Source organism: Globicephala melas, chromosome 9 (assembly GCF_963455315.2).
Source record: "Globicephala melas chromosome 9, mGloMel1.2, whole genome shotgun sequence".
NCBI classification, from domain to species: Eukaryota; Metazoa; Chordata; class Mammalia; order Artiodactyla; family Delphinidae; genus Globicephala; species Globicephala melas.
In genome coordinates, this window is record NC_083322.1 from 80,579,195 (window position 1) to 80,603,818 (window position 24,624).

At 37.7% G+C, this 24,624-nt stretch overlaps 1 protein-coding gene across 2 annotated transcripts in view; it reads left to right on the top strand.

The window, feature by feature from the left end:
• Window positions 1-24,624, top strand: part of CACNA2D1 (calcium voltage-gated channel auxiliary subunit alpha2delta 1) — a 515,558-nt gene that overhangs the window by 391,457 nt on the left and 99,477 nt on the right. For both annotated transcript variants that reach the window (XM_060304737.1, XM_060304738.1), the window contains exon 11: window positions 1,433-1,532. In XM_060304737.1, coding sequence (XP_060160720.1) covers window positions 1,433-1,532 — 100 coding nt within the window. The remainder of the gene's footprint in view (window positions 1-1,432; window positions 1,533-24,624) is intronic.

Genomic DNA, 24,624 nt, shown 5'->3' on the forward strand with positions numbered 1-24,624 from the left:
TTGCCACTGGAAGAAACAGAATCCAATGTTTTATAGGCAACTAAATTCATTTCACAGGATAGTGTCAGCGTTTGAAAATTTCTCCATTATAATGTGAATTGAATAAGTTTAAAATCTTATAACCTTGCCTGAGAAAGAGAAGATAACTGAATTTGACAAATGTAACAAATATTAAATCTCATTTCATTTGTTACAATGCATTTAAACTTCATCTTGTTTTAATTAAGTTATTATAGTTTGTACATATGCTAATCCTTGATATTCTTCTGAAATATAAATCTGAATGGTAATGCAATATGTTATAATCCTATTGGATATATGCTAATTTCCTGAAATAATTTCTTTTATTAAAATCTTTGGAACCCATGTCGGATACCAAGTGGGATAAGAATGAAGATGAAGTTGTAATGCCATTTTTAAAAATTATTTCAACGGAAATGTGTTGAGGGTATCCTATATACAATGTGATGATACAAAGATGATTAAGACATGGTCCCTGATCTCAAAGATGATTCAGATGTATTAGTGAAATTAAACCATATTCACATCAGTAAATTAAAACAATTGTAGGAAGTGAGAGATATAAAGTATGACACAGCACTGAAGGAATACATAGATGAGAGAGCACATTTCATTTTAAAGTGTCAGGAAAGACTTCATTAAGGAGATAAAATTGGAATTGAATCCTTATAGCTAAGATTTAACAAGGCAGGCATGGGAAGGGAGAGGAAAGAGTGGAATTTCAGGTGGAAGGATGACAGAAGCAAAGTGGCATAGATGAGACATCTGATAACAGCTAGAAAAGTAAAACTGGGAAGAAGTTGGGAACTAGAGACATAAAAGTGGAAGTTAATTGCCTAGAGATGAGCCCTGCAAATAGATGTGGTCCTACAGGATCATAAAATATGTAGAGACAAGAAAAATGAAGACTAAACCCCAAAGAATATCTACTTTAGGGTATAAAACAAAGCATTGCATTTACAAATCTATTATCAAATTATTATGCTGCTTCATAATTATTGGTTTAATCAAGTCAAACAATGAGCTCCCTAGGGCAATGACTGTATCTATTAACCTCTGTAGCTCTCACTACTAACTTGGCTAACAGAGCTGGTATTCAGTGTATATTTCCTCAATAAGTGAATATGCCATGAGTATCCACAGTTTCTTAAAATTGTCACTTGATGTGTAATTTTCATCATTGTAGTTAGAAAAATATACATTCTGATGCTTGTTGGAAAGAAAGACAAGATTTTTTGTAATTTATTTCTACTTGCTATCAAAAATAGGACTTTTTCTACTACTGGTTTTTTGAAGACAAAATTATTTGAATATTATTATCTAGAGTCAGTGCATAAGTTGCGTTTCCTTAGGGTGTATGATGTTAATTAACTACATGGTCATTAACATGTGTGGACTCATTTTTTTATAGGAGTGGGAGTGTTAGTGGATTGACACTTAAACTGATCCGAACATCTGTCTCTGAAATGTTGGAAACCCTCTCAGATGATGATTTTGTGAACGTAGCTTCAGTAAGTATATGATGACTGCATTTTTGCTGAGTAAAATCTACAATTTTTATCGCCCTCTGGTTTTAAATACTTTATAGTGTTTTGTCATAGATAGGCTGAGATATTTCTGGTCCTATTACAAGACTGTCTTACGGAGCTATCCTCTCTTGTTACTCATTCTCCCATACTTCCACACAAAGGTCCTTTCTGAATGTTTGAGGATTTACCCATGAATGGAGTGATTGAAGCAATGAACATGAAGGAAAAACATTATATATATTCTCTTTGACTCAGAGGTGCTTAAACAGTTGACGTGAACCCCCGTACTCATTGATATCATTGTAACTCCCAATAAATAGTGACTCGGCAGTGTAAGCGTATGGCAATTTTCTGTTCATTGTAATGCTCCTTTTTCATACTGGACACATATCCATAATGTATTATGTTTTTAAAGGTTTTTTTTATTATGAACATGAGAACCAATAGATATTTGAATGTGCTTTCTTAAAATTCTTGTTTCCAGGAACCATTTTAGACTTTCCTCCTCATAGCTAGAGAGCATTGAACTCTGAAGCAAATAAAACAGGACAAAATGAATGTTACTGGATCTCACTTTAATTCATAGAATTTTGGCAGAAAATTTCATGGCCATGTACTGGTTGATATAATTTCACATCTGAAGTGGTTATATTCATAGAGATGCACGTGAGGGAAGAGGTATTTGTGGTGAGGTCATTTTGTACTGAACATAAGAGAATGGATCTACCTCTAAAACCACATGGGAGGAAGTTAAAGCAGCTGGCCTACAGTCAATTTACTCCCTTCACTGGAAGGGTACCCCCTGGAAAAAAGTAGACAGAGGAACTGAATATAGTCTCTTGTCAACCAGAGCCTCAAGTAACTAGATAAATCATATTTACTAAGAGGAAGAGGAATCACTCCAAAAATGCTTTTAGCAGGATATTCCCTAGCTAAGGGTAACTGTCATAAATAGAACCCAAGATCAATGAAGCAGGATTCCTTTAAAACTATCTAGTAGGTAATATAACTCTCTGGGTAATAAACTGGAGCTATTTCATAGTTTAAATACTCACCCTGCAAAGCTCTTTTTGAGACCGCTTTCATCTGGGCCCAGAGGAATGTCTCCAATACAGTAACGTAGGACCTGGTCTATTAGTTTTCTGAGGCTGCTATAACAGAATAACACAGACTGGGTAGCTTAAACTACAGAAATTTTTCTGTCACAGTTCTGGAGGCTGGAAGTCCAAGATCAAGGTGCCGGCAGGGTCAGTTTCTACTGAGGCCTCTTTCCTTGGCTTGCAGATGGCTGCCCTCCTGCTACCACTTCATATGGTCATCCCTCTGTGCAAACTAATGTCTCTTCCTCTTCTTATAAGGACGCAAGTCATAGTGGATTATACCCTCACCCTAATGGCCTCATTTTTAACTTAATCACCTCTTTCAAGAACTTATCTATGATTACTGTTACATTTGGAGGTACCAGGGGTTGGGACTTCACCATAGGAATTTGAGGGGGACACAGTTCAGCTCATAACATCTGGGGAACTGCCCTCCATACCCAGATCTTTCTATGCTTTATCTGAACGTTTAGCAGTCCTTTAGCTTGTCTGCATCCTTGATACTATTAGTAAAATTTGATACTGCTTAAGAGCTCTGATTAATGTCAGTCTGATTTTATAATCTGACCCTGGGTGTTAGCTCACGACTTATTCAACAAAATGAGAACAAGTAAAATGTAATGCTTGGTCTCCCAAATAAAATGATCAAAAAGATAACCATTTAGTTTAATTTGTACATAAAAATATTGTTTATTACAAAGGCATTGGAAAGGTTGCTAACAAAATATTATCTTTTGCAAAGCAAAAGAGAAAGTTGAAAAACATTAAATTCAGTACAGATTTGGCATATCTAATGAAATTTAGATAAAACCAGCAGACATTAAATATGGTTAATGTCTTAATCTCGCTTCCTCCTGATTCTTACTCATGGATTCAAGTGTAAATGGTTTTTTTGGGACAGGATCCCAGGAAACACAACCAATGAAAGGAAATTAGGCAAGGGAAGGAAGGAAGAATGCCAATTAAAAGAATTTAATTTAAAGGGATTTTAATCCTATTGAGGTATCCTAGAAGCTGTATAGAATATGAACTTCAAAGTTATTCTGCCTCAAGGCCAAGTGAGCTGTGGTTTTAAGTACCAGCCTTCCATATGTGTGGGCAGAATAGACTCTGACCATAAGAGAGAGAAATGTAACAAAAAATTGCAGGTGATGGTAGTTAGAAACCTGTCCAGTATGTCCACTGTATCCAGTTAATGATCCTTAAAGATGGCGTCTAACATTTAAAGCCAGTGTTTCCTTATTGATTTTCTGTCTGGATGATCTATCCATTAATAAAAGTGGGGCATTAAAGTCCCCTACTATTATTGCACTACCGTCAGTGTCTCCTTTTATGTCTGTTAATATTTGCTTTATGTGTTTAGGTGCTTTATACTGCATGCATAGATATTTGCAAGTATTATATTCTCTTGTTGGATTGATCCCTTTATCATTTAAAAATTCCTGAAAATGTAACATTGCTTTTTATGAGTGGATACAGTCTGATGCCAGCACATCAGTGGACTTAGCACCATGGTTCAAAGAACATACTGCCCCTTGAAGGACAACATTCCTACTCAAAGACTGTCATCTGCAAGCTGGAGCTTTAGTTGCACACTTAAGAGACTATTCCAGTGTTTTATCAGGCTGGCTGTTTCTAAGTGATGCAGTATATGGTAGACCCAGTGGATCCTGTGGTCATTTCTTTGTTGTTGGACCTCCTTCACCATAAAATAGATTGCTTGATTTGAGGAGATATTATGTAGGATTCCATGATGGTATCCCATGATGATAAATCAGACAGTGTGTGAATCCAGAGGATTAATGATCCTGCATGAGGCATTGCAGACAGGAAAGGGGAACTCTTACCTGAAACATGTATCAATAGCAAGAAAAGCAAAATTGATGCCACCCCATTCCAGAGGGATAAAATCGAATACAATCTGTTTGAAATCAAGTTGTTGAATGTCTTTTTGAAGAGTGATACTGTAGTAAAGACTCAGCATCGGACAGTTTCCAATGGGTTAGCCATTCACTAATCGCGATAGCTATATCCCACTTGATGAGAAAGAGCCCATGTTTTTAGGCCCACATATATCCCCTCTTTCTCTGCTACCTGGCTGCTGCATTTATGGACAGTTGCTGCATACAACGGACAAATCCTCCTCTCCACTCAGTTGTTCAGTACCTCCTCTGTATGAATGTTCTCTAGTGGGGATTGATGTGAGACAGAGATCTGCGCATTTCATGCCTACTCCCATAGGTCCATCCTCACTCTTCCTCTCCAGAACTCTTTGTCTGGGGAAGGTCTTCCATTCTTGCTTCTTCAAGGGCATTGGCCAACCAGCTAAGCCATTTGCCCCTATGTAGGAGTGGTGTTGTCTTATCTCAGGCTAGTTGCTCCCTCACACCAGATTGATAACCAGGTGTTTTTTGCCTCAAGATCCACCAACATCCATCCCCTGGCATGTTCTCCCAGTATCTGCTGTTCATATTAGACAGATCTTGCATCTCTTTTGTTGAATATTCTCTTTTTCTGTTTTCCTGGAACAGAGACTATTTTTCCAGGTAGGCCATGTTGAGACCTGGTCTCTTTGTTGCCTAGAGCCATGAGGGGAGATGAGATCAGATCTTAAGGGAGAGCATCATCTTTTATGGTCTCTAGGAATGGGAGAAGCTACTACGAGGAAGAGATTACTTCTCCGTACCCAGAGGGTATAGGGGAATCTGGAAGTTCATTGTTCTCAATAGCATCTACCCATGTCCCCATTCTACTCTTAAGATCCCATTCTTTGCCTATCAGTACGGTGACTTTTGCATAGAAACCTGCCATGCGTGTGGATGCGGCCTCGTTATGTGCCTTTCAAAAGCGAATTCTGTGTCTGTTTCTAGCACACGTAGTCCTTCTCACATCAAAAAATTAGAATCTCTTTCTTGACTCCTGTATATCTTCTGGCTTTCACACTTTGCCCTTAGTTGGTAGTTGGCTGATCTGAGGTTGTCACTTTTTTCATTGAATTTAACAACCAACCAACTCCAAGCCCCTATAATTACCGTTGTCACCATATTTCTCAAATGCTAGATGCCTCCCCTTTATTCTGTATTGTGTTCCAGTCACTACAGGTAAAAATCTTAGCAGTTTTGATGGTGTAGCCTCTGAGGGGTTTTCTTTACTCCAGTTATCACTGATATATAGCCAATTACCAAAGGAATCTTTATTGCCACATGTCTGGTGAATGATTTAATTCTGGAATCCCATCCTGACCATGTTTCCTAAGACCTCTGCTAGTATCAACTTATATTGTCTTTCCTCTGAAATGGTTCATGAGATAAGGATTCAAGTACAAATGGCTTATTTGGAAAGTAATTCTAAGAAAGATTGAGAGAAATGTGAGAAGTAAAGCCAAAAAAAGAAGAGAACTGATAAACAGTGGGTTATCAAACAAGTTACCACGGTGAGTGAGTAGAGCTTAATCCTCTGGGCAATTCTGTGAACCAAGGTAGATTGCATGAATTGAAATTATTCTTTCCGAGGGGACAGTGTGCTGTGGTATTTGAAGTTAATGACTGCTCCCAAGGGACGTTAATTCCCCAGTGTTCCCAGGCCACTATGTGCACAAGCAAAAGGCTCCCAGAAATCTTGGACAGTTAAATTTGGGCTGATATGTGAGGAAATATGGATGGGGCACCAGTAGCATCTGCCTCAGTTAGAAACTTAACAGTGCTATTAAAAAATATGCTTCAAAAGATTTTCTGACTGAACAGTAGAAATGGCTTTGAATGAATTTTATGCTTTCAACTTTTAGGCAGCAATCAATGATTCTTTCCTAATTAAAATAAAAACCTTAGATGGGATTGCCTTTGAGATTCGTTTTTTTTTCACACACACACACACACACACACACACACACACACACACACACACACTGTATTTTATTTTTACAAGACATAAATCAACTGACACCAAGCATTGTAAATGGATGACCACAACAAAAGCAACAATGATTGCAATTACCAAACACAAAACACACTCACAGTATGTCATAATATTGACATTCAGTCCAGGAATCCTCCACTGTAACAGCTCCTTTACTTTGCAGTGAAAATTGATTTGTATATTTTTTGCCTCTGAGTCCTTGTGGGATTTTCTTTTTTATTCAAACAGAAAGTCACAAAAATTATAATCATCCTCATCAGTTCACTCAGTCCCATGTAATTAATTTTTTTTCATCTTGATCTTTTGTTAGCACTTTTATGAATTCATCAGTTTTCCATTAGAGTTCTGAAAATGCTTCATTCAGTTCAGCAGTGTAGTCAGTTACCAGACACCTGTACTTGTCAGAGTCTTTTCTGTGAATCCGTGAAGATGAAAGCCTTTTATAGGAACATTTTTGCAAAAGCATCAGACACCCAGAACTCTGGAAATGACAAAAGATTTAAAAATGACCACAGTTAAAGATTTGATGAAAGTTCATAATAATGGGAATTGACAAGGAAATTTAGTTATTTCTGAGATATACATTTTAAAGTAATAACTAGAATTATGACTTATAACATTATACCAGAACACGTAAGATTATACCAGAACACGTAAGATAACATTATACCAGAACACGTAATGTCTGAAACATTTATATTAACATATTTCCATACAAATAACCCAAAGAAAGTTTAGTATTAGTTCTTTTTGTTTGTTTTTTCATACTGCAGGTTCTTATTAGTCATCAATTTTATACACATCAGTCATATACATGTCAATCCCAATTGCCCAATTCAGCACACTACCATCCCCACCCCACGGCAGTTTTCCCCTCTTGGTGTCCATACGTTTGTTCGCCTTTGAGATTCTTAATGCCTGACAAGTTTTAAGGACCTTTGCTTCTCCTAAAAATATTATGGTTGTTAAATGTGTATTTCTTTTTTTTTTTTTTGGCAATACGTGGGCCTCTCACTGTTGTGGCCTCTCCCGTTGCGGAACACAGGCTCCAGACGCGCAGGCTCAGTGGCCATGGCTCACGGGCCCAGCCGCTCCGCGGCATGTGGGATCTTCCTGGACCAAGGCACGAACCCGTGTCCCCTGCATCGGCAGGCGGACCCTCAACCACTGCGCCACCAGGGAAGCCCAAATGTGTATTTCGTTAAAGAAAATTGTTAGCTAACTTCTTAAGAAACAAAACAGCAAGGTCTTTCCTGTGATTTCTGTGAATCAGGTTAATATAAGCTTTATTGATGCCTTGACAGCTCTTTGTAAATCCTTGCTGGGGCGTCCTCACTTGATGTAACTTGAGTATGTGAACTGAAAGCACATAGGCAAAGTGAATATGTTGCTTGTAGAAAGAACTGGGAATGCATTTGATATGGAAGTAATGTATCTCAATGTGTCGAGTTAAAAATTATGAAAATATCTCAGTTATGTATTCAAAAATAGGGAGAAAGTGATATTAAAAGATGTAAATTCTAAGGTGAATATTGCAGAAGATGCTTCATCATACACTATGATAAAGTCATAGTGATATCCCACTCAACTCCCAGAGAAATTTTTTACTGGTCTCAGTTCCTAGTATATTGGCTTATTTAGTTGAGGTTCATTAATTTACTTTGTGGTTTATGGTCCTTATTTACCATAAGGAGATATTTTTGTCAACTATACTCTGATTTTTTTTATTGACTATATATTTTTGTTTAATTCTGTTATTTGAGAAAAAAACATTAGTACATTTTCATGGTTGAAAAGTCACTAAATGATATTGGCTGATCATATTATTCCAGACATAGATTTACCCTTCAGAAAATCAATACGAACAAGATCTAAAGTAGGTATGTGTTCATTATTTATCTAATTTGTGTATTAATCTTCAATTGAATCCCATTATAGTGAATTACTAGAGTTAATTTTTTTTAACACTGCTCATGAGACAGGAACTGTTCCATGTTTTTCAGAGTAACTCATTGATTCTTCACAACAACCTTGTGAGGGAGATAATATTCCTGACCTAAATTTTATAGATAAAGAAACATAAGGTGTAGTAACTTTTCTAAGTGAGAAGCCAGGATTGGAGCACAGCTGTTTTCATTTATTAGTCTAGATTTATCCACAAAGTTATGTGGTTGGATCCTGAAGGAAAATATAAAGTAAGTTTACTAATTTTAGTGCATAATCTGATATATTTAAATAAAATTCCAAGCTATTCGAATTCTTAGAAATTCTGAGATAAAATATGATTAGGTTATAATAGCAAGGAGAAATGCTTCTTTTAAATCTAAATTTATTGTTAATTTTTGAAGAAGAAGGTTATTTATGTTTCAGTGGAGGACTTGTTTTAAGAAATCTGCCGTATTTTGGCTTGAAAAAGCATATATGAATTGGATTATTCTTATAATTACAGATAAACACTTAAACATTATATCTGGATTATACGTTTTTGCTTAGGTAATGTGTCTCCTTTTATAAATTTATTTACTTCCTTTATCATGTGTCCTTTTGCTTCTATCAAACTACATAGATTGTTATTTACATTTATATAATATTTAATGTCAACCACATCAACTTCATAATTTAAAAGAAATTCTTCATTTTTATTAGTTGGGTGAAAAAAATACCTGAAAGTGATACATTTAAAGAGACTTAAAACTAACACAACATTGTAAAATAACTATACTCCAATAAAAATTAATTGTAAAAAACTTAAAAGAATTAATTCTTATGTAACATTTTGGTCAAAGAAAAGTAAAATCATATTTTTGTCTTTAAAAGATAGCCCTTTCTCATTAAATAGAAATGTAATAACTTAATTATGTAGAGAGTCTATGGAAAAAAAAAACCCTTCTAATATAGTTATAATCTCCTGGGCTTTATGTGTGTGTATGCACGCAGATGTGCTTGTATATTTTTCTCTCTGAAACTGCTTGAAAGTCTAGGAAAGAAGCAATATAACTTTTAGCTTTCGTAACTTCAGGGAGGCATAATAAGGCACTGAGGAAATCTGGTAGTGATTCTATAATTAATTCTGACAGTAATCTTCCCACAAAGCCCTCATGCATTTCTCTTCATCCTCATAACCTAAGATCACATCTGTCATCCCGAGTTATGATGCAGTCTGTATGAACGCTTTCCCAATGTTGCCTAGAACCATCAGACAGAAAAATTAAGCAGCTTCTCACTTTTAGGCTTATGTATCTAAGTTTCTTTATTTTTTTGAGAACGGTAATTTTTATGCTTCAATCACACATAAAATGTCAGAACAAATGTTGATCATTTCCTAGTGTTTCTGTAATCTCCAGAGCTGTTCTTTGTTGCAGACAGGAAGCCTGCTGTTAGGCAAAGCTTAAATGCAGGCATAATGTAGCTGTTTTCCCACTAATCCAGTTATATACTTTGATAGAACTAAGTGGTAGATGATAAGAGCAGCAATTCAATCACAGCATGTTCTGATTTGCAGGCAAAATTTCAAATGTTGACACAAAGAGTGGTATTTGTTTATGAAAGTGAGGAAGTTTGACGTATTAGGAGAAAAATACTGCAAGCCAGTGGAGAATGAAAGGAAAATGTATGCTGGTTATGGACAATATATGAAAAATTAACAACTGAAGAAGATGGTCTTGTGTTTCAGTAAAATCACATATTTTTATTTAAGAATTAGATGCAAATGTTAGGATTTCGTTACTGATCTTTGAGTCAGTTTTCTTGCAGGAAGCTTTCCTAACTTGTGGTCATTTTAAAGTGCTATCTTTGGTTATTCATCAGAAAGAAATAATCAAAATACTCCTTATAATATCTTTGCTATTAGTTGTAGGAGATAACTTTAAGAAAAAAATCAACTCTACCCCTTGCCCCAACTGTAGTCACTAAAACAACAATTCTAGAGGTGACAATCTCTAAATGCCAGTGCAAAATGAGGAGTGAGGATCCGTAGCCACATAGGAGGCTGGGAAGGGATGATCATGATGAAAGGATTCGGTGACATTAGTCAGGCTAAGTTCTGGTTAAGTGCCCTACTTCCCACTCTTCTCACAATCCTGCCTCTTATATGTACTCATAGAATTGCATAGGAGTAATGCACAACCTTTGAAATTGATCTCAGGTGGCCTTGGCCTGCAGCGCCTTGAAGCAGGGTTTCAGCTCCCAGGCAGAGATTGAGGTCGGGTCGCAGCGGTGAGAACACCAAATCCTAGCCACTAGACCAGTGGCCAGTGACGAGGCCCTGGCCCTTCGGCTTTGCAGAAAAGAATTCCCACAAAGATAGAAGGTAGTGAAACAAGTGAAGTATTTATTAGGAGAGAAAGGAGTACAGTACATGTGGTTAGACACATGGGCGGACTCAGAGAGAGAGTTGCACCCTCGCGGTAGTTTGAATCACTCTTTGGGGCATTTCTTCCAAGTTTCCTTTGGCCAGTCATTTGATTTGCCTAGTTCTGAGTCCGTATTTGGTGTATCTCAGGATCTTGCCACATGTGCCTGTGCATCTCTGAGCCAAGATGGATTCTAGTGAAAAGGCTTATGGGTAGTTGACATCACTTACTATGGGGTGGCGCCCCCTCCCTTTTTGACCTCCAAGAAGCTTTCTAGTTGGGAGGGTCTCCTTGACTTCGAGAATGGAAATACGTGGTCTGTTATCTTCTATTTGGGCAGCACCCAGCCTTCTCTCTCAATTGTCCTGCTATTCTCGTCTTGGAGTATCGGTCTACAGGGAAGGAATCTCCAATTGCTGGCCATGGGGGGCGGGGTGCCCATCTGCCTCCTGCCTCAAAACTACTAGTTATGTGAGCTTATACAAGTTACTTAAGGCTTACAGATCTGTTTTCTCCTCTTTGAAATAGAACCATATTTAACTTGCCTTTAAGTTATTGAGCACCAAATGGAATAACACATGAAAAGTGCTTATTTATTGTAATCATTTTTCTGGATATTATTATTGTTGCTGTTGTTGTCATCTTCCAACACTTTTCTACCAACCGTTAGGAGACAGTTCTTCGTGAATGTGTCACATTGCTTCAAGTCTGAGCATTTACAGTCAGTTTGCCCAGATTTATGTACACTCCAGGATAAGTAAAGATAGAGATGTCTCCTTCCCCAGAAGAGGTTTACATACAGTGCAGAGTAATTAAGATATTGTCTATCTGGAGAGGAGGATGGGCCAGCTGCCAGCAGCCCCTGTATGAGATCAAGGCCTTCCTCATCTTGGGATTCCTTGCCTGACACACACCTACTGCCTATGCAGGTGACCCCCGGCCCTCTTCCCATCCTCCTGTGGGAATTGAGTTGTGAGTGTGAGCAAAGGTGGCAGTCTGGCTCTTGGTACTGCTATTGGTATTGCTATGAGTAGTAAGCGGCCTTTTCTCTCTGACCCAAAGGGCTTGTATTTTTCTGCCAGTGTCTATGAAACTATAGGTGGATTACTCATTAGCTTGCAAGAAGGATAAATCTCAGACACTTCCCAGTTCTTGGCTTGACAGTTTAACACCTACTAATGTCAGAGTGGGGCTTTGTTTATGTATCGAATTGCACTCTATATGCAAGAAAGACATGATTTGGATTGTTCCTTTTCCTATGTGCTTTAAATTTCAGTTTCCTTTCTAAAATATCCCTCATGTGTTCCTAGACAAAGGCATGGTTTTCTTAGCTTAGGGACTTTCCTACTCTGCATATGATAATGAGCACATTTGTAAGTTGTGGCACAATTTAAATTTAAAAGTGATTTCTCAAAATCACTTTTAAAAAGGGCCTTGCAAATCGCTTTGCAAAAAGGGCCTTGCAAAACAGGCCCTTTTGCAAGAATTCAAGTAAAATAAAAGATATTTGGCACACCAGTACAGTTTTGTGACATATGAATTCTAGGAGAGTAATTTCATTTCGTGTCTTATCAAATAGTCATCCATCTAGATTTCAGGAAAACTTTATGTTGATTCATATCTCATTTATGTCAACGAACAAGAATATTGTAGTTTATGCCCTTCCTTCTTGAGGTGAGGTCTGTGGCTAAGCAGCCTGAGCAGCGCCTGGCAGCTGGTTAGAAATGCAGAATCCCAAGCTCTACCCCAGACCTGCAGAGCCAGAATCTGCATTTAGCAAGTCTCCCAGGTGATTATTAAGCAATGAGGAAATCAGGGTAACTTAGGGAGGTACTTTTAGCAAAGTTCAGCAGGCATCTGTCTGGGGCTTGTTATAACTGATCATGCATATCATTGACTTAGATTTTAAGACCTTTTAATTCATAGAATTGCTAGTTTTATGGACGTTTATGAATATTTTATTTTGTAGCCATTTGCTTTTTGGAGGGAGGTATTAAAAAAGAGCAGAAGGAAGGAGTAGAATTAAGTTCATTAAGAGAACCAGAGTTTTCTCTCTCTTATATACTTGTTTCTTTAAGAAAAAAAAACTAAATCACTATTTGTACACTTGAAGTTAACACAATATTGTAAGTCAGCTATATTTCAATTTTTTTTAAAGTACTGTTTGTTAAGGCAAAAAAAAATCAGTGCTTCTTAGAATTATCTTCATTTAAAAGACATAAAAAATTACAGACTGTGAAGAAAAGAGTCTGAAATAATGGACAAATTTAGTAATTATATTACTTGCAGGGCAAGTAATCAAGGTTATTTAATTTTTCAAAAGAGAGATTGCCAGAGGATAACTTAATTGCTTTGCAAGTATAAGGAAATTTTATAGGAAGGTGTTGACAAGTATGATAAATATTTTTCCATTAATTACATGATGCACTCAAGATAGTTTTTTATAATTAGAAATTAACTGTATTTGCAGTTTTTGAAATAGCAAAGTAATTCTTAAGGTGAGGCAGAGGGAATACTTGCATTTTGAATTGAACTATAGTTTTTAAAAGTACAACAGTTATTGATTTATTTGCTGGGTCTATAAGGACTATGAAAAGACTTCACGTCCAGTAAACACATATGAATAACTGCACCTAACAGGTAAAATTTTTCAAAATTCAGGGATACCTCAGAGATATTACCGGTTCAGTTCCAGACACCAGAATAGAGCAAGTTTCACGAACTTTTTAGCTTCCCAGTGCATATAAAAGTTATGTCTACATTAAATTGTGGTCTGTTAAGAGTGCAATAGCATTGTCTTTAAAAAATGATGTACATACCTTAATTAAAAAATACTTTATTGCTAAAAATGCTAATCATCATCTGGGCCTTCACTGAGTTTTTTTTTTTATAAATGTATTTATTTTATTTATTTTTGGCTGGGTTGGCTCTTCGTTGCTGCGTGCAGGCCTTCTCTAGTGGTGGAGAGCAGGGGCTACTCTTCTTTGCGGTGCACGGGCTTCTCATTGCGGTCGCTTCTCGTTGTGGAGCAAGGGCTCTAGGTGCGTGGGCTTCAGTAGTTGCAGCACGTGGGCTCAGTAGTTGTGGCTCACGGGCTCTAGAGCACAGGCTTAGTAGTTGTGGTGCATGGGCTCAGTAGTTGTGGCTTGCGGGCTCTTGAGCGCAGGCTCAGTAGTTGTGGCGCTCGGGCTTAGTTGCTCTGCGGCATGTGGGATCTTCCCGGACCAGGGCTCGAACCCTGGTCCCCTGCATTGGCAGGCAGATTCTCAACCCCTGCGCCACCAGGGAAGCCCCCTTCACTGAGTCTTAATCTTTTTGCTGATGGAGGATCTTGCCTTGATGCTGACCATTGACTGATCAGGGTGGTGATTGCTGAAGGTTGGGGTGGCCGTGGCCATTTCTTAAAATAAGACAACAGTAAAGTTAGCTGGGGCAGCGGGGAGAGTGCTATATAGATGTCGTTTTATAACAAATTTCAGTCAGTGATAAAATATCTTTGTGTTTTAAGTGACCAGAGTCATTCTCACTCATATTGTCAGTATGACAGTATCTCTACTCTGCAAACATATTAGGTGTTGTGTATCTTGCTCATTGTGTTCTTTAGGCAAAGCCAGCCGTCATCACAATTTTTTTTTTTTCAATTAGGGAAGATGTTCCAAGTACTCAGCTTCATGTACCGTGAAAATATTAGACGTATTGGTCAGCTCTGCATCACAGTGTGGGTGAAGAGGAAGTGATCACAGAGTATGTGATCATTTGGTCATTTCAGTAAAGCTTCATCTTTGGGAGCTGGCACGCAAATTTCCACAGGGCTATGAGAAAAATACTTATATTAGGAATGATACTGATAGAATTATTATATCTCGAGAATGATAGAGAGAAAGCTGCCCATATTTCTAGTTGAATGAGTGCTCTGGAATCAGAATTGCACACTGGTTGATTAAAAGATGGTTGAGAAAATGTAAATATCAAGTTAATATGAGCAAGGAAGCTAAATATAAATTAATTCTGAAGCAAAAGAGTAGCACACTCCCAATTGCTTGAAATTCTTATAAATGCCTATAATTAGAGAGGTTTAAAAGTTTTCTGTACCAACATGTAAATAGAATATATTAGAAAAGATACTTGGGACTTACTCAGAAATTCTTTCAAGTTTTTGACAAAAGTCAACAGACTGAATTTTGGGCATGTCATGATTCAAGTTAATGGGAATATTTGTTTAAAAATGACAACATTTATCAGAAGTTTTGATGGGCCATGATTTATAATTAGAGGCAAACATAAATTGTGTCTTAATAATGTTCTCAATATTTTCACTTTTTATTGATGCCATTTTCTTTTGGTATATACAGAATTTATTATTCCTATGCATTTATGTAATTTTTCCATCATAGTTAAAATTATCAGATATAAATATGATTTTAGAATTTGAGGGGCTTTCCAAGTGATCTAGCAAAGGCTTTTATTTCAGAAAGAAAAACCTGAAGCTCAGAGGAGATGATTGAATCAGCCATGGCTGTGGGTGCTTATTACAGGCAGGGCCTGGACTAGACCTGGTTTTCCTAAACTAAATTAAAAAATGGTCAATTCTTTATTAAAAATTTTTTTCTATAGGCCAAGGAAACTGTAAGCCAGCAGCCAATGTTAGGGGACAGCAACATCAATTTGAGGACAGGAGTGGTCAAGTCACAGAGTGCTATTAGCAAAGATACTTGTGGCACCTCTAACCATGGGAGGGTGACCACATGGCTGGTTTTCGCTGAACAAGGATTAATAATAGAAATTAAAATCACATTCACAATATTAGCAAGAGCCATGAATTACCTAGCAGTACTTTTACTAATATATTTAGGACCTGCGTTTTATTTTATTTTATTTATTTATTTTTATTGAAGTATCTTTGATTTAAAATATTTTACCAGTTTTGGGTATACAGCATAGTGATTCAGTATTTTTACAGATTATACTCCATTAGAAGTTATTGCAAGATAATGGCTATAATTCCCTGTGCTGTACAATATATCCCTCTTGCTTTTTTTTGTGTGTGTGATACACGGGCTTCTCACTGTTGTGGCCTCTCCTGTTACGGAGCACAGGCTCCGGACGCGCAGGCTCAGTGGCCATGGCTCACGGGCCCAGCCACTCCGCGGCATGTGGGATCCTCCCAGACCGGGGCATGAACCCGTGTCCCCTGCATCGGCAGGCGGACTCCCAACCACTGCGCCACCAGGGAAGCCCTTGCTTATCTATTTTATACACAGTAGTATATACCTCTTAATCCCATACCCCTATCTTGTCCCTTCTTCTTCCCTCTTCCTACTGGTAAGCACTAGTTTGTTTTCTATATCTGTGAGTCTATTTCTGTTTTACTCTTTACATTCATTTGTTTTCTTTCTTAGATTCTACATATAAGTGATATCGTATGGTATATGTCTTTCTCTGACTTACATCACTATGCATAATATTCTCTAGGTTCATCCACATTGCTGCAAAGGGCATATTTTCATTGTTTTATGGCTAATATTCCATTGTAAATATATACCACATCTTCTTTATATATTTGTCTGTTTATTGACACTTGGGTTGCTTCTGTCTCTTGGCTATGATAAACAGTGCTACTGTGAACATTGAGGCGCATGTATCAGTTAGAATTAGTGTTTTTGTTTTTTCTGGATATATACCCAGGAGTGGAATTACTGAATCATATAGTAGTTCTATTTTTAGTGTTTTAGGAACCTCCATACTGTTTTCCATAGTGGCTACACAAATTTACATGCCCACCATTGAATATTATACTAACTGTGCATTTGTCATAAATGGCCTTTATTATGTTGAGATATTTTCCCTCTGCACCCACTTTGATGAGAGTTTATATCATGAATGGATGATGAATTTTGTCAACTGCTTTTTCTGCATCTGTTGAGATAATCATGTGGTTTTTGTCTTTCCTTTTGTTAATGTGGTCTGTCAAATTGATTGATTTCCATATGTTGAGCCATCCTTGTACCATGGAATAAATCCAACTTGATCATGGTGTATGATCTTTTTTATGCATTGTTGGATTAAATGTACATTTGAAGTAATTATTGGTAGGTATGTACTTATTGCTGTTTTATTACTTGTTGTCTGGTATTTTTTATAGTTCTTCTCTGTTCATTTCTTTTTGCTTCTTCCCTTGTGGTTTGATGATTTTCTTTAGTAGTATGCTTGTGTTCCTTTTTTTAATTTTTTTCTACGTCTATTGTTGGTTTTTGATTTATGGTTATTATGGGGTTCATACATGTTGACCTATAACTGTATCTAGTTGTTTTAAATTGATAGTCATTTAAGTTCAAACACGTTCTAAAAGATCTACCTTTTACTCTCCTCGCCCACATACTGTGTTTTTGATGTCATATTTTGCATCCTCATGTTTATCCCTTGTTTACTGTAGTTATGGTTCTTTTACAGTGTTTTGTCTTTTAATCTTCATACTGGCGTATTTAAGTGGTTGATCCTCAGTATGTGCAATATATTTGCATTTCATGGTGGGATTTCCCCTTTCATACAGATTCTTACTTCTTTTTCACTTAGAGAAGACCTTGTAACATTTCTTTTAGGGTATGTTTAGTATTGATGGACTCTTAGTTTTTGCTTGTCTGCGAAGTTCTTTATTTCTTCTTCTATTCTAAATTATAATCTTGTTGTGTAAAGTATCCTAGGTTGCAGGTTTTTCCCTTTAAGGACTTTGAATATATCATGTCACTCTCTTTCGACCTGCAGAGTTTCTGCAGAGAAATCAGGTGATAGCCTTATGTGGATTCCCTTGTATGACTCTTTGTTTTTCTCTCATTGCCTTTAGAATTTTAACTTTTGCCATTTTTATTATGATGTGTCTTGGTGTGGGTCTGTTTGGGTTCATCTTGTTTGGGACTCTCTGTGCTTCTGGATATCTGTTTCTTTCTTCAGGTTTGGGTAGTTGTCAGCTGTAGTTTCCTCAAATACATTTTAAATACCCTTTTCTCTCTCTTCTCCTTCTGGGACCCCTATGATGCAAATGTTGGTATACTTGTTGTTCCAGCGATCTCTTAAAATGTTTTCATGTTTTTAAATTTGTGTTTCTTTTTGCTGTTCTGTTTGGGTGGTTTCCATTATTCTGTCTTCCAGATGATTTATGCATTCTGCTGTATCACTTGGTCTGCTACTCATTCCTTATAGTGTGTTGGGGTTTTTTTTGTTTGTTTTCTCCAGGTACTGAATTCTTTATTATTGATTGGGTCTTTGTAGTATTTTCTAGTTCTCTGTTAAAGTTTTCACTGTGTTCATCTATGCTTTCCAGTTAACATTTTTATTACCAGTGCTTTGAATTCTTTATCTGGTAAATTATTCCTGTTTCATTAGCTCTTTTATTCAGGGATTTTCTTTTGCTCTTCTAATTGAGAGCAGTTCTTCTGCCTTTTAATTTTGCTTAAATTTCTCTGCCTCTATGAATTTAGGTGAAGCAGTTACCTATCGCAGGTTTTTGGTTTTTTTTTTTTTTGCTGTACGCGGGCCTCTCACTGTTGTGGCCTTTCCCATTGCGGAGCACAGGCTCCAGACGCGCAGGCTCAGCGGCCATGGCTCACGGGCCCAGCTGCTCCGCAGCATGTGGGATCTTCCCGGACCAGGGCACGAACCCGTGTCCCCTGCATCCGCAGGTGGACTCTCAACCACTGCGCCACCAGGGAAGCCCTGCAGTTTTAAATGTGTGTGCGTATGTGAGAGTGTCCCTGTACAGACTGCATGTGCCCAGTGCCTTTGGTGGGAGAGCTGGATTTGACGTGGATGTAACATCTTTCTTCAGGACGTGCTGGCATCTGTCACCCTGGTACGGGGTGGGACTGCACACAGAGGGGTAAAGCTGAAGCTGGGTGTGAGGCAAGACTTCCCCTCTGCTCACTGGGCATCACTGCCCTGTTGTGGGTGGGGTCTGATCCCAAGCTGCTGGAGCAAAAGCCTTGATGGTCAGGCCTGAGTTGGTTCTATTCTCTTTAAGTTTGTGTTTTCCTCTCTCCCCCAAAATAGGATCCTTGCCCCAGAGTGGGGGGCGTGCTGAAGCCAGGGGGCCCCATGTGAGCTCTTGGCTCATGTTGTCCACAGACAGGAGTCTGAGCTGTCTCAGATGAGATGCTCTTTCAGGTGCTCGCAGTTGTTTCCCTTGCTCTGCTCAGACACAGCCTTGGGTGCCAGTGCCTGTTGTCCCTCACAGCTGATCACAGCCCTAAGACTCTGCTGCCCCACTCTGTGGTAGAGCCACACCACAGGGCAGGCAGGGCCCACATGGACTCTCAGCATATATTGGGGCATGAGCTGTGATGGAGCAGCTGCCGTCAGAAATCTGCGCTGCTTGAGTAAGTGCCAACAATGGCCACTGCCAATCCCCCCAGGCTCCGCCCTGGGATGGGGTCGCCTCCGTGTCCCCGTGTTGAATCTTCTTCCCAGTTGTGGCCACCCCAGAACCAGTGCCGCACTGTGACATGGAATGAGTGGGACCAGAGCGTTCTCTCAGGTCGGGCTGAGCCAGGCAGCAAGGTGGTCATGGGCCACCAGCAACCGCTAGAGTAGTCTTCTCTTCACCCTGATTTGGGAGCAAGCCAGCGCATGCATGCACCCCTCACAAGTGACATCCAGGCTTCCCGCAGCCCTCCTGTTCATTGCAGAGGTCCTCCCACCAGCCAAAGGGTGCAGGACACCAGCACTGGGCTACCCCATCTGTGGCTCACACCGCACGCTCCCCAGGGACGGTCTCCATCTGTGTGATCTCCCTTTTCCTTTGAGTCCCCTCCCAGGGGCACAGGTCCTGACCCAATCACTTTTCTTCCCTTCCTACCCAATTACATATGTATCTTTCTTACAGCCTTGGTTGTACAGGAGTCCTGATGACAGTTTCCAGTTAGTTTTCAGTGAGAATTGTTCTACATGTCGATGTATTTTTGATGTGTTTGTGGGGGGAGGTAAGCTTCACATCTTCTTACTTTGCCATCTTGATTGATCTCATTAGGACTTGAAGTTTAAGAAAGAGAAAAGAGTATATGAGATATATGTATAAGAGATGAAATGGAGGAACAGATGTGGAATTGATGAATAATTCTTCCTGGAATGAAAAGCTGACTCATGTGAAGATACCAGTTTGTCCCAAAATTATTGGTAAATGTGGTTTTAATTTGACAAAAGATAGTTCTGAAGTTAAGTAGGAAAATAGTGGTGGAAAAAGTAGCGTGACAGAGTATGGCAGCTTATTCTTCTGGCATGAATTAAAAGTGATTAGACACCATGGAGAAGAGTTTCAGGGGTTTGGGTTTGAAGTAGAGTCCTGACCTTGGTTGTTGAGTGACTCTGAACACTTTCCTTGACACTCTAAGCCTCATTTCCTCAACTGTATAATGGAAACCATATTACAGCTAAGACTTTAAGCTTGGTCAAGGTTAAGTGAATTAATACATGTGATGTTCTTAGATAGGCATAGCTGTGATTTTCAGTACGCGTTAGCTAATATTTTTATTATTAACATTAAAAAGTAAGAAGCTGGTGAAATAATGGGAACAGAAACGGAATATGTATCCAAATAGTAAAAGAAATGTATCCATAATCTTAACTTATTATACACAGTGGATCAGGAACCAATAATTACTCAATAAAAGGGAAAATTGGCTATTTGAAAAAAAAATTGCTTAATCTAATTGTCCCCTCATACTATTGGGGAAAATAATTTCCACCATGACTAAACACCAAAATGTAAAATAAGCAAACAAAACCATCAAATATTTGTAGAAACTGTAGATGTTTATTTACCTGAATAACGGATGGTTTTCTAAGCATAAAAATATTTTTAGAAATCATAAATAACAGGATCAAAAGTTAAAATTAGAAGGTAAGCAACAAACTGGAAAAAAATAGGACTTAAAATTCACAGGTTTATATGACAATATGTGAGAAAAACTTTCACTTCATTAACCACTGAGGAATTCAAGTAATTATTGAATATTGAAATATTATTTTAAATTACAGTTTAGCAAATAAAAATGTAGTGTGTCTGAGAGTGCAGTGAGACTCTCACACGTATTTAAATTGGCGCAATATATCTGGAAAGTAATTTGGCAATAGATAAAACCTTAAAATCATTCTTAACTAGGAATATGTACAAATGCATGTGGGTAAATGCTATAAGCTACTTTCTCTGGATTTTAGAATAACCATTTTGTTTCTTTATAATATTTCCTGGTTTCCTATGAAAAATGGGAAAATAAAAATAAATAACAACAAGTATTTTAGTAGGAATAAAACAACCAAGATTTTTAAGATCACAGCCTCTGTCCACTTTCCTTTTACTTTCCTTCATTGCCATCTGGTGTCCAAAATGTAGATCGCTTCTGATACCACAATTTGTAACTACTGCCTGATATGCAGAACTGTTTGCAGTTTATTTAACTTAGTTTATCCATGTAAATTACTTTATATAATATAAATTTGTTATATAAATTATTTACAGTAGTTAATTATGTAAAGTAGTTTACTTATATTTTATAATTTTAAAAAATCCCATGTTCCAAAGCAGGTCAGTCTGAATTTGAGTTGTTTTTGCTGATCATCTACACAGCGGGAGCCCATAATTTCACACTGTATTTCTTTTTCATGGCAAAAAAAAAGAGTTTGAAATACATGGATGAGGTGAGGGGGTGGAAATTAAGGACATACTGAATGGTCAGACAAAGATTAAATGGGCCACTTTTTCTCTGCAGTTCCAAGTGGAAGAATATCACCTTTGGATTTATTTTGCCTTTAATTCTTCAACAGTCTAGGGGAAAACTACTTAAGCCCACCAACCTCTTCAGTGGGAGCCTTGGTACTCTATGAAGGTGTTTTATAGGTGCCATTTCTAGACAAGGTTGCTTTTCAGGAACTTGATGCCTCTTTGACTTGCGTATATCAAGGCAATGTCAGCATTTCATCGTTTGTATCCCAGGTTAATCCAATGAGCAGCAGAGTGTCCTCTCTCAGAAATATTTTGTGGATGATTTCTTATTCAGCACAGGACATCAGAACAAAAAATAGACCTTGCCTTTACAAAACCAAGAGTTTAAGTTATTTCATTTGAGAAATTAACAATTTGTTTGGATCTTAAATTATCTTTTAATTTGATATGTGTACTTGATTGTGATATTTAATAGGAAGGTTCATTGGAAGCATTGAAATTTACTGTTCATGGTTATTCCCAGAGACTGTTTCAAGAACTAAACTAATGTTTGAGGGCTACTTGTACCATCCCAATAGTGAACTTTATTTAAGGGTCACTAAAGCTGATATTGTTTATATGAATCTTTCTCATGAATCTAGGAATCTATTCTTATTTCTTATGAAGTATACTAATGTTTTTACTAAAGTAATTTTTAAAACAATAGAGTTGCAGTTGATTTAACATTTACTATGTGCCGGGCTCCATGCTAGGTGTTCTGCATGCATCTTCATTTGGATATTTTAATAGTGTCTTTTTGGACAGAGTATTTATATTTATAAACGTACAAATTTAACAAGGTATTGCAGAACTAAAATACAGGTTCTATACTTAGAAGCCTTTAGCTAAATTATTGATCAGTATTTGTGCACTATCTTCTAATTTTCTTAAACTCCATACATTCATTCAGTAAATATTTATTTTGTATGTTTATTGTACACCAATTATATGGAGACCTATTAATATGTCAAGTACAGTGGTGGGATGGCTATTTTCTTTTTTGGCCATGGCTTTTAATCCAGTCAAAGAGTCTATAAAGATATCATACAAAGAAATATAGAATTATGACTGTGATGTATTCCATAAAAAAGATATATCTAGGCCTATGAAACTTTTAATGGGGTGATTTGACCTAGTCAGGGAAGATCATGAAAGCCTTTTATAAGGAAAGAATGTTGAGGTAAGTGGGACAAGTGTTGTAGGCGGAAGGAGCAGGGTATGTGGAAGAAGAAAACAAAAGAATGTGCAAATGCTGGGGCAGAGATAGAAATCCCTCCTCATTGCTACCCCAGATGCTCACATTAACCCACACACCTTCCCGTCTCAGCGTGCTAGCAGAGATTTTTCTCAGCCTTTCTGATAAGGGACCCACTTGGTTGAATTTTCTAGAATTGGGAAGGAATGAGCAGGACGGTAGTTTGGATTTGGGGCTCTGTAGGATTAGTTAAGTATACATATTTAAAAGAAGTATTTTCTTAAGAGATTACAAAAGCAGGACCCCTTAAATCTATTTTCAGTCACCATGTAGTATTTCAAAGCTTTATAATGCTATATTATTAGACTCTTGCCCTAAGTGGTGGTTAATGTATTGAATATGTGGTTTATAAATTACAGTCTGGACACATGTCACCAAAGACAGTAATTTCAGTTCGTGAAAGTAAATCTGTTCTTTTTTTTTTTTTTTTTCTATTCTAAAAGCAAGTGAGTCTAAGATGTCCGTGAAATATATACTTACCTAAGTCAGAACTTTTCACATTTCTCATTCCTTTCTTGGAGAATAAGGTTTGCCATAGGGACTTACACTTTGTAAGTTATTCCTTTCTCTGCATTATTTATGAGTTTTGTTATGAGTATAATTGGAGTATTTCTGTTATACACCGCTGAATTTGTATTTAATGAATTGAATTTACGTTTAATCAGTTTGTGTTAAAGTGACTTAATGAGATGCTTCACTCTTCTGTGTTAAAAGCAGGTTAAGGCCAACCAGAAGACTCCGGGCAATACATTATCCAGTGTTCATTTTCTGCATAACTTGTAATTTTATCAAGTTTCATGATTTAACTAAATCACATAATAACATTTCCTGTAATCATTTCTAATGATTCTTTAAGGTCAGATGTTTTACCGTTAATATATTGGCAATCTATTTTTTATTTTTACTTTATTTTTTTACTTTCTAACACGGGAATTCTCATATTCTTTTGCTTTCAAAACGGGATGTGTAGCATAAGATTGTGTCATATTATCAAATAATGGGGGGGGGAGGCAGTGGGATTTGGATCTGAAGATACTGACTTTTCAGTGTTTGACTTTATTGAAAACAAGTATATTGGAGCTTTGTTCTCATATATATGATGTACCCAAAAGTAGTGTTCCAAGTAAAAGTGAGAGAGAATTCAGTATTTATCTTTGCAAGACATTTTACTTCCTGTTTTATCTATACTCTCTCCAAACCTTCCACCTCCTGTTTTACTTTATCCCGATGACCTAGCTTCATGGTCCACTGGAGACAAAAGCCACAGGCAATAATATCATTTCCCCACACCAAATCTCTGTACACCCAGCGGCGGGACTCAGCCCTCGCTCTTCTTTCCCAGTACAATGAAGTGGATACATGGTTTCTTACAGGCTTGTTCCTCTAGGAGCATCTTGTGTCCCATCCTTCCCCATCTTCACAAGAGCTTCGTTTTTCACCTCTGTTCTGTTGCCTGCAACGTTTTCTTCCTTCTCTCTTCAAGGTAAACCCTCTCTTGCTCTAGTGACCCTTCACTTTCCTGGTGGCTCAGTGGTTAAGAATCCGCCTGCCAATGCAGGGGACACGGGTTCGAGCCCTCTTCTGGGAAGATCCCACATGCCACGGAGCAACTAAGCCCGTGTGCCACGTCTGCTGAGCCTGCATTCTAGAGCGCGCGTGCCCCAACTACTGAAGTGCACCCGCCTAGAGCCTGTGCTCCGCA